Source organism: Brienomyrus brachyistius, chromosome 18 (assembly GCF_023856365.1).
Source record: "Brienomyrus brachyistius isolate T26 chromosome 18, BBRACH_0.4, whole genome shotgun sequence".
Taxonomy (NCBI): domain Eukaryota; kingdom Metazoa; phylum Chordata; class Actinopteri; order Osteoglossiformes; family Mormyridae; genus Brienomyrus; species Brienomyrus brachyistius.
The window spans coordinates 12,503,090-12,520,168 of record NC_064550.1 but is presented as its reverse complement, the minus strand read 5'-3'; the positions used below and the strand labels follow the sequence as shown (position 1 = coordinate 12,520,168).

At 44.7% G+C, this 17,079-nt stretch overlaps 1 protein-coding gene across 1 annotated transcript in view; it reads right to left on the bottom strand.

Annotated features, from left to right (window-relative positions):
- Positions 1–8,442, bottom strand: part of LOC125712945 (membrane-associated phosphatidylinositol transfer protein 3-like) — a 45,101-nt gene extending 36,659 nt beyond the window's left edge. Inside the window, exon 1 of the mRNA XM_048983577.1 lies at positions 7,317–8,442. Within this exon, the coding sequence (XP_048839534.1) occupies positions 7,317–7,335 (19 nt within the window). The 5' untranslated portion in view covers positions 7,336–8,442. The remainder of the gene's footprint in view (positions 1–7,316) is intronic.
- Between the last annotated feature and the right edge of the window lie 8,637 nt (positions 8,443–17,079).

Sequence of the window (17,079 nt, the reverse complement as noted above, 5' to 3'; positions counted from 1 at the left end):
CAGACAGGCGGGCAGGTGGACATGCGGGTGGACAGGCGGACAGGCGGGCGGTCAGGCAGGCGGGCGGACGGGCGGGCAAGTAGGCGGGCGGATAGGCATACAGGCAGACAGGCGGGCAGGTGGACATGCGGGTGGACAGGCGGACAGGCGGGCGGTCAGGCAGGCGGGCGGACGGACAGGCAGGCGGGCGGACGGGCGGGCAAGTAGGCGGGCGGACGGGCGTACAGGCGGACAGGCGGGTAGGTGGACATGCAGGTGGACAGGCGGGCGGTCAGGCAGGTGGGCGGATGGACAGGCAGGCGGGCGGACGGGCGGGCAAGTAGGCGGGCGGATAGGCATACAGGCAGACAGGCGGGTAGGTGGACATGCGGGTGGACAGGCGGACAGGCGGGCGGTCAGGCAGGCGGGCGGACGGACAGGCAGGCGGGCGGACGGGCGGGCAAGTAGGCGGGCGGATAGGCATACAGGCAGACAGGCGGGCAGGTGGACATGCGGGTGGACAGGCGGACAGGCGGGCGGTCAGGCAGGCGGGCGGACGGACAGGCAGGCGGGCGGACGGGCGGGCAAGTAGGCGGGCGGACGGGCGTACAGGCGGACAGGCGGGTAGGTGGACATGCAGGTGGACAGGCGGGCGGTCAGGCAGGTGGGCGGACGGGCAGACAGGTGGACAGGCGGGCGGGCCGGCGGGCAGGCAGGCGGGCAGGTGGGCAGGCAGGCGGGCAGGCGGGCGGACGGACACATGGACAGGCAGGTGGGAAGACGGGCGGGCAAGTAGGCGGGCGGATGGGCGAGCGGACAGGTGGATAACATACAAGTGGCCCCTCCTTATGTGTGTCCTTCCCAGTTTCCCTGAAGGGCCCAGTTAATCCATACTCCCGCATTCTAAAGGGACTGGCTGAGCTGGTTTTGGACGCCACCTCAGACGCTGATGCTCTGATGTGATCTGCCTTTCTCCGCCTAATGTTTCTGAGTCTGATTAAGATCGAGCCTTTTTCAAACTGTCAGTCCTGCCCTTCGAGGAGTAGAGTTATGTTCCATGGATGTCGAGTTTTTTTCCTCCCTCTGCAAGATTTGGCGGGGGGGGTGGACGGAGATGGCGGGGAGGTGGTGGGGGGAGTAGCTGAGACCTGTCTGATCAAATCAATGCAGACACCTTCCTGAGACGTCTATTGACCCCCCCGATTGCTGCTCCACCACTCAGCAGTCAGTTTCTGGTTTCCAGGCCTGACCAACAACCCCGGGTGGGGGTTAGGGGGGCATCAACAAGTATAATAGACAGGTGAGCTTTATTTATCCAAGAATGCAGACCGTCGTGAGGTTTTAATGTTTTCAAAGTTTTCTCCCCACTCATTTATCACTCCTCGAAAACACCACCCAGAGATGAAACCAGATTCTGAGCCCAGATTCAGACAAAAATAAGTTCACTGCAGCAGAGAGAAGATCCTTTCGGTCAGTCGCATTCCTCAGATTTTTCACTCGTTAAAAATATCACAGATTGCTGTGCTGGATCTAAGAAAAAGATCTCTGCAGGCTCCTGCAGCGGGGAAATCTAATTACCACAAACTCTCTACTTCTTCATTATCCCAACCATGTTAGTTTTACAATCTAATATTTCATTTAAATTTTCAATATTACAGTTCAGTCCTCAGATAACACGCAGAATAAGCCAGACTACAAAGCCTAGTTATAAATGAGGTATTTTCTCCCGAGTAATGAAAAATATGTCACTGAGCAGCAGAACTGCCTTATGGGCTGTTATTGTGTAATTCAGTAGATTAGCAATGAGGCTGATTAAGTTTAATATGTTTAACGTAATATGGCATAATTTGGCGTAATATAGGGCAAGTGAACTGATCTAATTAAATGAACTACATATTGTCACATGCTAAATTAGCTGAATTTTAAGATGTGTCAAAGGGCTGAAAAAATGGATTACCCCTAAAATGAGGCCGTACTCAAAAGGACCAGAATATAAAGGGGACTGTGTGCTTATTATTATTTTTTTTACACTAACCTTCTTTGCCTTAACAGTTCTTTTTCCCTGAGCTTTAAGAAGTTCCAGACCCAATAAGAATAATCATCACTGACAGAGCAAAAAAAAAAAAAAACGGAGTCACCTATTCCGTGGGTAAAGAGGCAAAGCTCCCCCCATCCTGGGCAATTTGCGAAAAAGTCGCCTTTAAAAGTAGCGAAGCGGGTTGAGCCGTGTGGGATTTACAAGCGCGTCGACTAAATTACAGCAGCTGCAGAGAGCTGCGGCTCCGGCTCAGCAGGCGTCCTCTCCAGCACCGGATGTCGCGAAGAGCTCCGTCTCCCTACAGAAACGTGTCACGCGGGAGGCCAGGGAATGTGGCCGGTGCGCCGCGCTGACAGCGGGGATGCTCCCACCGCAGAGCTTCCTCCTGAGGGATGATACAGGAGCAGAGGGGACGTGGGGGGCATGTACCCAATAGTTAATTTGGCTTTGATCGTTCCCCCTATAAATAGACCATATATTATTAGTCCCTCTCCCCGCCCCACAATATCAAACTCTCTCCTACACTATTGTTAGCGCTAACAGTTACCTACCGTTCAGTGCCAGTATGGATTCAATTTTCTTAAATTAGCTTTTATTTAGTTTTACCGAGTTGCCAATGTGCTTTATGAATTTTTAGTTTAGACGTATTTCTATATGGTATTTACATATTTTAATTTCAGTTTAAGTTTTAGTAACTTTACTTCTAGGGATAGACGGAGAGTTGTAGAGCTATTTTGTGCGTCTGATTTTTAAAGAATCCAAATGAAAACACAATACACATTATGTACTAATGTCCTGTAAATGAACAGAACATGGTCCAGACACTATTAATGGTAATTAAATATAAGCAAATCATTACATAAGATAATTAGCATTTTAAAACCGTAATGGAAAGCATTTGACCTTTGTTTTGTTTTACTTCAGTTAGTTTGGGAAGCGATATTTATCATTTTTTGTTCTAGTTTTAACTTTTTTATATTTTCATATTTAATATTTTCAGAATATTTAAATGTTCTTATTTACGAACCTGTTTTTTAATAGTCTTTGTTTCTTGTTAACAATAATAACCCTGCAAACAGATTAGGAGACCAAGGATGCTGGTGGTTACGGTAAAGTGAGGAGCCAATTACCTGAAGTTCAGGTAAAAAAAATAGAAGAGCTCATCACCAGCAAACGCTCATTGTTCCACCTGCCAGAACAAACTTATGAACGGGATGATCCGTGGCAGTGTGGTTTTAGCAGTGACCTCATGAACACTGAGAGCTATCTGGTGGATCGCCACGGAGTCAGAATGACTAGAGAGGAGGTGACTGCTCACATGGCCTAATTCAATGGATTAAAGCTAATCAAATGTAGCCTGTGATTTACACTCTCGAGCAGTTATATAGTCGCTGGTGTTAAAGCCCAGCTCACTGGCCAGTGTCTGACCTGCTAGTCATACCTACTGAACAGATGGAGCACTGCGGTGGCCACACTGGATACGATTAAGTCTTGGTTAAATCTTATGGGTATTTCTAAACATTATTCTTAAGTCACTCAGAGGTACAACAGCAGGACGATCATGAGATTACTGGCCCACCTCCTTAACCTGTATTCGATGCTTGTGGGATTTTTTCTTACAAAACATTTCTGAGGGAAAAATGACAAATTATTGGTTCAGAAAGATAACCAATCAGATTGAAAATGAGGTGGGTCCAAGCAACTAGAGGAGGTGGGACCAAGACATCTGATTGGTTGGTCCTACCTCTTCCAGTTGTTTGGACCTACCTCCTCCACAATCTGATTGGTTATCTCTCTCAACCTATCATTTTTCATTCTGCCCTCAACATTTTTGTGCAAGTAAAACTCGCATGAGCTTATTCTACAAGAGAATAAAATAAGATGTGGGTGTTTGCTTCCATTAAAACGTGTGAAATAAGCTTGTTCATTTATATGCACCACCACAAACCAGTAAGGTTTGTACGTCAGACTCCAAAGCTCATAGATTTATAGCACAGCTTTCAACAAATAATTCTCCAAAGTTTTATAAATCCTACTGCGTGACTCGGTAGAATTTCTCAGGCCGCTCTGGCAGGACCTTCAGTGTTAGCGACTCAGAGGGGATGTAGGTCCCCTCTTTGCTTAATCCCCCTGCTTTTCCATGCTTCTTCTTCCTTTGAAATGCTAACATCTCAGAGGTCTGAGGGAAACAGTCTGTAACATGTGGTTGCGTCCGTGGGCTGCTCTCATGAGCTCCAGGTGGGGACTGTGAGTATTTATAAGCACCTAGACCAGCATCTGTTTGCCTCTGATTATAATCGGCATTGACATATGCGCAATGTCACCCTCAAGCAGTGCCAACCCAAAGAAAAAGCACCTGAATCAGGGAATCAGGGACGTCCTCCTACGCAGAGTCCGTGGCCCGATCCCACATTTTCCTTCTTAGCCTCTCTACTACCTGTTTACAGCTGTGTGCCTCACACAGGAATATGTCTGTGTATGTGGGTTATGTATGAATTACATTGTGAGGACCAAAAACCCCCACGATGTAATAAAAAACAGTTATTTTGATGTTGTGGGGACAATTTTTTTCGAGTCGCCACAAGGGGAAATTCAATTTTGTAAAAATCTGTGACTGTAAACAAAAACCAAAAATGCCAAAAGTTTGTTTGATTACGTTTGGTTAAGGTTAGGGCTGGGAAGGGGTTAAGGATGTCATTGTTGGGTTAGGGGATTAGGGGTTTTCCCATAGAAATGAATGGATGGTCACCAAAAAGATATATATATACACAGGTGCGTGCGTGTGTGTGTGTGTGTGTGTGTGTGTGTGTGTGTGTGTGTGTGTGTGTGTGTGTGTGTGTGTGTGTTTGTGGTATCTAAATTGAGTAACACTTTACCTGAGGGGGCAGTGTAGGAGTACACTCTTACTTCATGCCTTAATTAACCAGTAATACGTGTTATTTACATACCGATCCCATGTTCATTCATCGGTAATCAATCATGACAGTTCATGTATTTCATGCAGGAACTGCATTAGCATGATTCGTTCTTGAGTAGTAACTGCCTACAAGTTGTGTATTATCCTATATTACTGCGCAATCCGGTCCAGTTAGATTTTTTTGCACAGTTTAACCCATCGAGTGACAATAGCAAACTAAATATAGAAACCGGATATGAATAATAAACAAAGCGCAGAATGGTTAGTAGGTAAATGTAAATATAGGCTTAAATATAGCGCAAGACATAGCACGTTGCTAATCACAGAAGTAAAGGTGGCACAGTAATTAAGTAACCTTTCAACTTTGGGGAAATAAGTCGTGTGTAAACAGTGACGGACCATCCTGTTGACAGATTTGGTGGCTGTTTATTTGTACGGGGATTGATCTGAAGGCAACGCAGAGCCGGTTCTCCTTGCGTGAATAGTTATAAAATGCTGCGGTCTTTTCCTTGTTAGGGTGTCCGCACTACGGTACCATACCCTGGTAAACCGTGTGAAGGACAAGGACATGTTGACTGTCACCACACATCCACAGTCGTCTGTTGAAATACAGCGATGAGCCTTTATTTCTGCTCTTCATAACTTCTGCAAATTCGCGACCAGAATAAAACCTGTACGAAACTGTCTGTCTGAATCACACAATAATTACGGTAGGGTGAATTTACTGCGTCCTTTCACACAAGCAATGTTAATGTTTATGTTAATGAGCCTGTTTGCAAGAGCACCAGACACCCCCCTCCCTGCGTAAGCTCTGGGGTTCCAGGTGGTAGGTGCGTGGTGGGGAGGCTATGAGCGGACCTCTCATGCTAAAGGTGAGTAACCGACGCCCGCCCACCACCCCCCAAGCCGCGATCGGGCTGCCTCCCTGCTCGTCTCGCTCAAACGCAATACAGCGATTTATATTTCCTTGATGTGTGGATCCCAGTTTTTCTACATTTTCATTGTTTTCCCCATCAACATTTTCTCCCAATTAAAATAGCTGTGGACTTCCGATACTTCAGCCACTGAGGTGTTTTGCGACAAATTCTATGCACTTTATTCCTTGTCTCAATACTTACTCAAGGTACTCAGTATAAAAAAACGTCAACACCCCCCTCCCGCCCACAAATAAGCAAACAAATACAAAATGCGTTTCATCTCTATCTATCGAATAAACGTAATATAGCCTGCGTGACAAACCTAAACGTATCTTTACACAAATCTTACTGAGATTACTTTTCAAAATTATATTCCCCTTTTAAAACACGATAAATGTCACAAAACACCCACACGGACCCGAAGGCACAGTCGGACGTGTTCGACCTTAAAAAACACATTTACACACATTTTGCTTCATGACCTTCAGGTTTCGCTGTTTCTGCACGCTAACTCTACGCTTTAGGCAAAGAAGATAAATTTAATAACGCGTTGATTTCACCAAAAGGGACACATTAGCAATTCCCACTCCACATTATTAGATAAATTAACGAGCTATTAGTTGGCTAATTTGCCATCCCTGCTTGCGATGCTTAGGGTCCTGCTGAAATAATGAAATAAATGTGTTAATTTTCTTAATTTTAACATAAATCCTATCAGCAGATTAAGTCATATAGTGTAAAAAAAATCACGCACATGCGGACACATGACCTTGGCTCTGAATAAATCTAAAGTCACATTTAGTTCGGCATTTGAAGTTTCCCTCTGATGCTCCAAAAGAAACCTTGATGTACATACAGCAGAGTTTGATTTATAATGTACAACTCAGCGGGGTTTCACAGAGTGACATTTGCCATTTTGTATTTACGTGTGGCACTGTCTGACGGAGTGGCGAAAACGGGGGAATTGATGAAAAGTAACTCATTTCAATGACTGCATTTTGCCGCCCGTGTTTCCAGTATAGTGCTCACCAGGGCTGAATGGGCACCACAGGGGCTGCCGCGATCACGAAATACAAAGGATGTAATGCCCACGAAAGATACTGGAATCACTTTGGGAAAAGGCGCATCAGGTTAGGCGTGTTTTGACGGCTACAACGGGTCAGACAGCTGGTGGTCATGAAAAGCGTCTCTTCAGCGTCTGCTGCCAAAGGGCGAGATGTTCACCTCTGTGTCCACATTTTTGGGGAAAAAGCGAGCGCGCATTCCAAGTGACAATATCAACACGTGAACGTGCCGTGTTGATTTTATACGAAATGTCACACGTGCTATTGTCTAGGAGATAAACTCCGTGCCTGATATAAATGCCCCAGGAACCCCCTGCATGAACGTCGCATTCCAACAGATGTTTAGAGCGCAGCACATCTGGGCACGATACGATCGCTCACTTGTTCTGCTTCACGTTTACCTTTGGTCTCTCTCGCCATCCCGTCCTGCGCCAGGTGCCCGGTCCCCACCTCTTCGTCTGCTCGTCTTCCCGCGGGCAATGTGGGAGTCAGCGGGCTGTCCACCTCTGTGGCGACGCCGGGCGGTCAACGGCGAACATTTAGAAGCTTCGCTTCCGTCGCCGGTGTCGGTGATGCCTGGGTATTTGGCGGACACCTCGGTACCTCCTCCTTATCCCTGTCGTCCTTCTCCTTCTGCCGAATGAATAAATCCCGCTTGCTTTTTAAAGGAGCTGCCGTGCGCACGGGATGGGTTTTGTGCATGAGTGTGTGTGTCTTAGTGGGCGGGTGGGGGTCGGCATTGAACGGATTCTTATCTTATCCGAACTGATTTCTTGTGTTTTCCTGATCACGGCAAAGAGGATATAGACCTAAAAATTCATTAAAAAAGATAGACGTATACATTGCGTGAAGAAGAGAGCAGAACTCTTCAAGGGTAGTTTGTAATATTAAATGATCATTAGACCTATACACTGTAAATAAATGTACTTATCAGAATTGCTACAGACTAACTCAGTTTCATACACACTACCTTGGACCACCCAAGTAGTAATAACGAACAGTCTTATATGTAGAAGACGTTCTTTGTACATTTTAGCAGTGCAAACTTTTCGTTTGATTTAACATCGACAGTGTTGTCGATCACAGTGCTTCCTTGAGTCTACACCGCATCGGAGCAGTCATCTGCAGACCGCTCTCTTCCTTAATGTTACTGATTTCGCTGTGATTCTCACGCAAGATTAGAGCGTCGACCGAAACCCTCATCGCATCGTCACATTCCCACCTGTTTATCTTCCTCCTCTTTCAGCGAATCGCAGATCGAGACCTTGATCTGCTGATCCAAGAGCAGCCGTTCGTTAGGAGAATTCAGTGTGGTGGAATTTAATAAATTTGAGAAAATGCCTGGGCTGCAGGTGGGAGCAACGTGGGAATATGTGAGGAGAGGTGATAAGATACAGAGGTAATGAATGGAAACGACGGTTGGTCTCGCTGGAAGTTTTAGGGAGATCATTCCACTCCTGGAATTACAAACAGGCTGACCAGGAAAAATCAAGAAGTGTAGAAAAGCAATGCAGATTCAGCACACAAAGTATATTAAATGGAGGAAGCAGGAGCCTATGGGCACTCACCTAGGGGGGCACGACTGAGCAAACTGCCTTCACCACTAACCCCGCCCCTTCACCACCCCTCACCTATGAAATCACGGACGTTGGTGTCATTTTGAGATGGATCTCTGAAGGACCTTTAAGCTAAAACCCTGAATTTGCACACACGGGTAGGTTTATCGTTTTTGGCCCCCGAATCTAAAAGTTCCCGTTCCTCCTAGTGTAGTGACTATTTCTGACCAACAGGGGGCCCCCTAACCCCAGCCACGCGAATACGTGGGTCCGGTAGTGGAAAACACTGCCCCTGGTTGCACGTGGAGGAGATGATGACAATCATGCCTCTCAGAACTGCACTCTGAAAGTTTCTCACAGTCTCACTAAAACCTCTTGGCTCTGTGCCTCACCAGTGTGTAAAAATTAACAAGTCTCCAGGGATGGTCGTGCTTAAGTGCTTGGCGTGGGCAGGCTGGGTACTTCACAGGAGGGCAATAAAACCAACTCGCAGGCTGGTAAAGGGCTGATCACCTTACATTCAAATCCCAGTGCCAAAGAGCAGTGGTCTGACACTCGTACATGAAGGAGGGACATAGTGATATGATTTGTATGGACCTAAAGCAGATCTCTGCTCCTCACCTTCAATCCATGTCCACAATCGTCCCTTCGGTGCTAAATATTGTATTGGGTGCTTAATTCCATGAGTTAAACCCTTCAGGTGTTCTGAAGTGCTGAAAGTGTTTTGCTCTGTGCGTGTGTGTGTGTGTGTGTGTGTGTGTGTGTTCAATTACCTGGGGGGGCGGGTGAACACTGTCCCCCATTTATGAAGACCACTAGCATTCATTTTTGTATGGAATCTTCCAGCACCTATGCAGTACCTGCGCAGATATTAGACAAATTTAGCCCCTGCCATTGACCCAGAAAACCCTGTGCAGGAAACGGCTAACTAGCTAGATAGCACGGTCGTAAAATTGCTGTGCTTTCGACATTAAACCAAGAGCCCGTCATTGTGAGCTCAGCTGTGATTGCAGGTTATTCTGTTGTGGTTTCGTCTTACTCTGGACAGCCCAGGGGAATAGGTTAAGTGGTGCATGGCTGCGGGGAGGGGCTAGAAGGGTTCATGCCCAGGTATCCCTTATTTCTGGTTTCTTAACCAAAACCATGAGGTTATGGAAGCCAAATCAGGCAGCCCACGGTGAGTAAAGGACAGCTTTGTTTCTAGTGTCAGATTATAACATAAAAAATCTTTAAAAAGCAAACTGCCACTAGTGAATTTGGGAGCCCTTTGTCTTGATTATGAAACCCAGTGGAGCAACTTATCTGAGAGCAATTCGCCAAATCCACGGGTAACAATGTGTTCCTACGGTCATAATCAGGTCATAATAGGGTGCAGCTTGGTTGACGCGAATTGTGTTTAGCAGGTGCGATAATTTATTGTTTTTCAGCCAATAGGAAAGAATCTCTTTAAGAAATGTGCAAGTAGCAGGTAAAATCCAGGATGAGCAGGGACTGCAAGACCACCTGCGTGTAAATGTGTTTTTTAAGGTCTGCTGGTAAACTCCGCTTTAGCAACATAGATGCGGATTGTTGTCAGCTTCTCACACAAATATATGACTTTGTTAAGGATATTAGGCTGGTAGCAGGACCTGTCCGGAGATTTGCAGATGACTTTGGAGTTTGACGACCCTGTTTGGTTGCGCCGTGCTGCTCTGGTCGGCCTTTCACGGCTCAGCGACCAAGAGCTCATGTCTGGAAAGAAAAAAAGAAATGGTAAGATTTCTGCTGGGATGTGACTGGGAGCAGACGGCTTGCAGGAGGTCAGGTGGCCGTAAAGGGCCAATCACTGCCCCCCAAATTGGGAATGAGCCTGATCTAATTCATTCAGAGGGAGAGAGAGAAATCCGTTTTCATCCTGGTGACACAAAGCCCAGCTGGGCTTGGGGATGAAGTGGCAAAGGACAATGTTAGTGGAGTTCCAAGTCTTTTATTTTCCCTATGCAAACTGCTAAGACGAAATCAATGGAATAATCCAACGAATCAGCTCATCTGAGTTCCTTTAATACACTATTTCTTTTTTTTGTTGTTGCAATTTACATACATTTTAAGATTTAGACATTAAGTATAAACAGATTTTTTATTATCCATACATTGATTGTAAGCAAAAGCAGGTAAGGCATAATTATACATTAGGCAACTGGCCAGAAGGTTGTTGGTTTGAATCCCTGCTGAAACATTACTGTAATGTCACTGTGTGTAAAATCTGCACCTTCTGTGTTGCCTTGTATGATCACTGTGATCTTAGAAAAACCTTTTGTGTAACCAGCTAAGCCCTCTTTGGTACAGAGAGTCGTTCACAGCAATCAGTCTGCAGCAGCATCACTGTAGTTACCAGCGATCAGTGAAAAATTTGTGACATATGATTAGGGATGAGAAAAGTAATACTACCGAACTGCTACTTTTCCTTTTTTGTTTTATTTGTAATTATTAAAATATACACTTACATAATATTCAGTATTGTGCGTATGTGTATATATATATATATATATATATATATATATATATATATATATATATATATATATATATATATATATATATATAGACGCACACAAACATACTTATTAATGGAGATATTTGCACACTTTTATCTATCCATTATCTGAACCTACTTGTCCGATTCAGAGTCGTGGGGGGGTCTGCAGCCTATGGGCACAAGGCAGGGATTAACCCAGGATGGGGCACCAACCCATCACCGGGCGCACTCACACCTACAGGCAATTTCGGGGGAAACCAGAGGGAACCCACAACAACACACAGAGAACATGCCAACATGGAACCCTGAACACGGAACCCTGGCAGCAGAGGCGGACATTTCAGGTCCAGAAAGTAAAAATCCTAACCAGCAAACATCTAGAAAAGTCAACAAACTTGGACTGCAGCAGAACATGATGAAACCTTCTCCCTAAGCAATGTGACTTTCACAGGTGAGATGTTCTCAGCCTTTCGAGACAACTTACTTGACAAATGGGACGTGCAGGTAAAGACAGGAGATGAAAACAGAGGGATATAATCTCGTAATCCCATTTGGACTTCAAAGGTAGACTTCTAGTGGTACTCAACAGTGATCCAGTCCAATCCAGGCAGAATTACGCGGTCATCTGTCTTTGTTCAGAAATGACTCTGCTGGAGAACAATGAAGTGGATTGCAGACCGACGGCACAGGAACTGCTGAAGTTTATTCTTGGACTTGTCAGTATCCAGCAAGCTGACAGCTCCTCGCTCACAATACACCCCCCTGGTGAAGCTCTTCTAAGTGAAACACTATCTCTCTCTCTTTCCCATTTCCTTTCTGTTTTTCTGTCCACTCATCTGTGTGACTCTCCCTCTCTCTTTCTATATCTCCTAGAGTCCACCTCTCTATCTATATTTCTGTCCTCTCTCAATACCCATCTTCCACTCTCTCCTTCTCTTTGACTCGCTTGTAACTTCCTCCATCCATCTCTCTGCTTCTCTTTCATTCCGTTGTATCACTCTTCTGTGCTCCCTTTCCATGTCTTTCTGTCTGTGTGTCAGTTAAAGTAGGTCCAGTGAAGTAAAGTTTTATTATCATCTGCACTGTAGGCAGTGAAACAAAATAATGTTCCTCCTGGACCCGCAGTGCAACTTGCATGACAGACCAGACAGGATTACAGTGCTAAAGATGGTATCATGGAATTACTTACATTACATATTAGACAAACAATGAACAGCATGCTGCAAAATACTGTTGTTCTCTCTCTGACTCTCTACTTGCCCAAAGGAGACAGATGACACCCTGTCATCATACATACTGAGCCATTCAGATCTACCATGAAAAAAAATCATACTGGGCTTTGCGATACAGTGGACCTGTACCAGCGATTTGTAGAGTGAAACGTGACAGTCACTCTTTTACCAGTGAGACTGACTTTGGAAAAAGCGACTAATGTCTCCCAATGTCTGCCGGAATAAGTGAATTTCCAAGGGAGCAAAGAAATTTTGGGCAAATGTTCTGCAAATAACACCTGTTAAAAGGACTAAGTCCCCCCCCCCCCCCCCCCCCCGCACCAGAATCATAACACTGAAACCAAAGTCTGTTTATGTATTTATTGCACCTCATTCATTCAGTTCCATTGCCCATTTATACAGCTATATTTTAAACTGTCTTATGTCTTAATATGTCACATTTAAGCCTCATATATTTATAGACTATGACCAAGGACAACATTTCAACTCCCAAGCATCATAGAGCTGAAGATAATATTAAAGATGCATTGATTTAGATTGGCTTTAGTGTCTCCAAGGGGTGATTTCTTTGCAACCAGCAGTCAACACAACCAACAAATTAAAAAATATGACGTTGACTCTGACAAATACTAACAGAGCTAGATAAGATTTTAACAACTCTTAGCTATTAGTTAAGTTCTCCCCAAACGAGCTTGATGGGCCGAATGGCCTCCTGTCGTTTGTAAATTTCTTATGTTCTTAAGTCCAAAATCAAAGATATTTGTAGTAGAAGTAAACACACGTGTTGCTGGGGCTGAAAGAAGCAAATGACATGCTGAAGTACGTCCTACTCAGCTGGGGGCGGAGTCAGGCAGCGGTGGGTGTGGTTAAGTCAGCAAAATATTGCTCACTTTAGCCTTCTGCTATCAAAACCTGGGTAGCAACCTTATTATCCTAACTCAAAACTTTAGAATTGTATCGTGATTGATATTATTTTAAATGTACAATTAGGAATGTTTTATGACATCCGTCTTTCCTATTAAAACAGGATACATAAATTCCAGCAGCGGTTCCCAAATCTATCCTCATTTAGTGTACTTTGATTCAGCTAATCAGTTAATCAGCTAATCAGTATCTCATTAAGCTGAATCTGGTGTGTTGGTGTTCAACAAATACTGCCATCGCGACCCTATTTGGATGGTGGGGGGGGGGGGGGGGGGAGCCTATACATTGAATGGCCCCCAAGGCGTACAGATTTAAAAACTCCACAATGAAAGGTGACACATTTACAGGAAACAGGTGGAAAATCCTGGAAACAAGGAGCCTTGGAGATTCACCAATCAGGACTACGCTCCTTAACAACAGTGCTTCTCCATGGAAACACGTGTTAGCTCACTCCGTACTGGTATTGATTTAGAGTGAACAAGCCATGTCCAAATAAGGAGACGGTATACTTATAAAATATATCACATCACGTTTTCCATCTGCACCGTTACTCAGCTCCAGAACCCAAATTTCTATCTATCTATCTATCTATCTATCTATCTATCTATCTATCTATCTATCTATCTATCTATCTGTCTGTCTTGTTGTCTGTGTCTGTCTGTCTATCTTGCTGTCTGCATCTATCTAGTCTATCTGTCTATCTCTATGTCTGTCTATCCTGTTGTCTTTCTGTGTGTCTATCTGTCTGTCTGTCTATCTTGTTGTCTATGTCTATCTTGTTATCTGTCTGTATGTCTATCTGTCTGTCTGCATATCTATCTGTCTCTGTTGTTGTCTGTCTGTCAGTGCATCTATCTATCTATCTGTCTGTCTGCCTATCTATTCCACTCTCACTGCTCGTTCTGATGGGAACATCTTGGCAGACACTTTCCCTTGGGTATGGTAGCGATGACCCAGACATCACAGGTAATCATCTGGCTACATGTGTCTGCAGTGCTCATCGCCTGGAGCAGCAGCACACAGCGGAGAATGGCACAGCACACAGCGGAGAATGGCACAGGACACAGCGGAGAATGACACAGCACACAGCACACAGCAGAGAATGGCACAGCACACAGCAGAGAATGGCACAGCACACAGCGGAGAATGGGACAGCACACAGCACACAGCGGAGAATGGCACAGCACACAGCACACAGCAGAGAATGGCATAGCACACAGCAGAAAATGGCACAGCACACAGCAGAGAATGGCACAGCACACAGCGAAGAATGGCACAGCACACAGCGGAGAATGGCACAGCACACAGCGAAGAATGGGACAGCACACAGCACACAGCGGAGAATGGCACAGCACACACAGAACACAGCGGAGAATGGCACAGCACACACAGAACACAGCAGTGAATGGCACAGCACAGAGTACAAGGCAGCCAAGTGCACAGATAGACACTTAATATTAGGCCATTTTTTGGCATTTTTATTCAAAGTAACATACAGGTGGACATTTTACCGGAGTAGCAACATAGACCAGCATTGCTGTTTCCAGCATGACCAGCATAAAGCGTGCTGGGCATCCCAGCATATGTAGTGTTTTGGTGCTGGTGGACCAGCTGTGTGTGCAGGTAAAGCAGTACAGCCATGCTGGCCCACCAACTACACCAGCACCAAACTAGCACTAACCGGCATAGACCGGCATGGAAATCATGCTGGTATATGCTTTTTTTTGTCAGCAGAGACCAGAACAACATTCACCATGTTTCCTGCTGTCTGTCTGTCCTAGATAGACAAGCTAGATATTCTTTTTAGCCAGTTATTTTACAGTTGTCACTGTGATTATGTATCATGAATCTAGAACGTGTGTTTCCGAGTGAAGCATTAGGGTGTAAAACTCCTTATTATGTCGCGATTAGTGCCATATCTTCTCATGTGAGATTACGCTGACGTTTCCCGGGCTTGTTTTCTGTGTGCGTGTGTCAGCGCAGCCGGTCGGGGTCCCTATCACGCGTCTTTCTCCCGTTTCACTTCCTCTCCTCACGTATGCGCTTCAGAGCAGCTACGGGGGCCCCCTGGGAAGCTAGCTTAGTAAACGCCGCTAATGAGGGCACAGAGAGAGAGCAGATAACGAGCTCTCCTGGCTTATTAATCAGCAAATCAACTGCATCTTAACTGCCCATCCTCTCTCCGCTAATCTTTATGCCGAAAAGCTAACAAACAGAACATGAGTGAGCTCAAGGTACATTCAGGAGAGAAAAAAAAAGCCAAGTGCACCCTCTAGTGGAAGATATTTTAATTTTGCCTATCTATTTTTCTACACCAGGGGTGGCCAATCTTATCCGCAAAGGGCCGGAGTGTATGCAGGTTTTCACTGCAACTCCCTAATTAGGTCACTAACTAGAGGACTGATTGGCTGAAGAGTCCTCACACCTGGGTTTGAACAGCTGACCTAAAGGTTATCCCAAAAGCCTGCAAACACACCGGCCCTAATAAGATTCTGGATTCAGTAATTAAGAGGTGTGTCCCAATACTTTTGTCCATAAGGTGGATCGATCGATCTATCTATCTATCTATCTATCTATCTATCTATCTATCTATCTATCTATCTATCTATCTATCTATCTATCTATCTGTCGGTCTGTATATCTGTCTGTCTGTCTGTTTTTGAATCTGTGTCATCATTAGCATTTCCAATTCCATGGTTCTTACACATGACAATTTAGCAACCTGGTGTACTATTTAGGAATACAAGCCTTGGGATTTGTAAGATTTTTTTAAGGATTATGGACAGTGTATTTCTTTTTTTTTCATTTTCCATGTATTTCTGCCTTTCTGTGGTAGCTGTGTGTGCCGGTGATTTAAATGGGGTGTTAAAGCAACCAGATAAATGGCAATATATTGTGTCGTTTTTTTTTTTTTTTTTGAGCAACGACATTTCATACTTGTGTTGCTCATGATTTGGTGTTTACTGCTGAGAAGATGAGGATCATCGTCTACTGTATCTTTTTCAATTACATTATCCACAATGAAAGCTTCATTTTATGCTACTGCCGTAAATCATAACAAATAGTACTTGGCATCAATAATGTATTTACAAAGATAAGGTGTTGGCAGAACTCGTATTCTGTGTATAAAGGGCATTTACAGACTTCCAGTGGTCTGTGCTGTTTAAGGCTGTTAAATCACCATTGTGCTTTGGTGTTTGAGAACTGCTGGAATCTGGACGCTGCAGAGACGTTTGAAAAATCATCTTTCCTTCTCGGGCAACCCAGCTGGGGAAATGTGCTCTGGCAGAGATAAGTGGGGAACGACATCATAATTCCGGCTTTTGGCAGGGTGATTTTCTCACTGAAAAGCCCCACACTATTCGCGCTACCTTCATATAACGTAAATAATCACCCTGCGCTCAGAACAGGCAGAGGGAACGAAACACGAGAGTGAAGCGATAAACTCCAAAGGTCTCAGTGAGACGGAGCGTTTTACCTCGATTTTAAATGCGCTTGGATCAAGATTCTGCTTACAGATTTAGATTATAAAGGCGGTGGAGAGGGCTGGGGATGTGCGAGGACGTCTGTAGGCTATTGGGCAAAGAGAAAGGCTTACTTTTCAATTTTTGAGGCATGTAAAATTAGTAAGATACTATACCGCATGGTATTCTTATATAAACACCCTGTTACTGAGAGCCAATCTCAATTACCAAGACTTTACTGAACGTAAAAATTATACGTACATAAGTACGTACACTCACTACCTAAACACAGTCAGTGCCGTGACTAAACAGCAGGTGGAGCACTTTCTCGGTTTCCTTATTTCCCACCAATATGAAGAGCGTGAATAGCTATTTTTATAATCCATATAAATATTATTTCTGCACTAGTTACTTTTCACAGTCGAACCATTGTAGATAAATAAATAGAATCACTGCCATCATTTGGATCATGG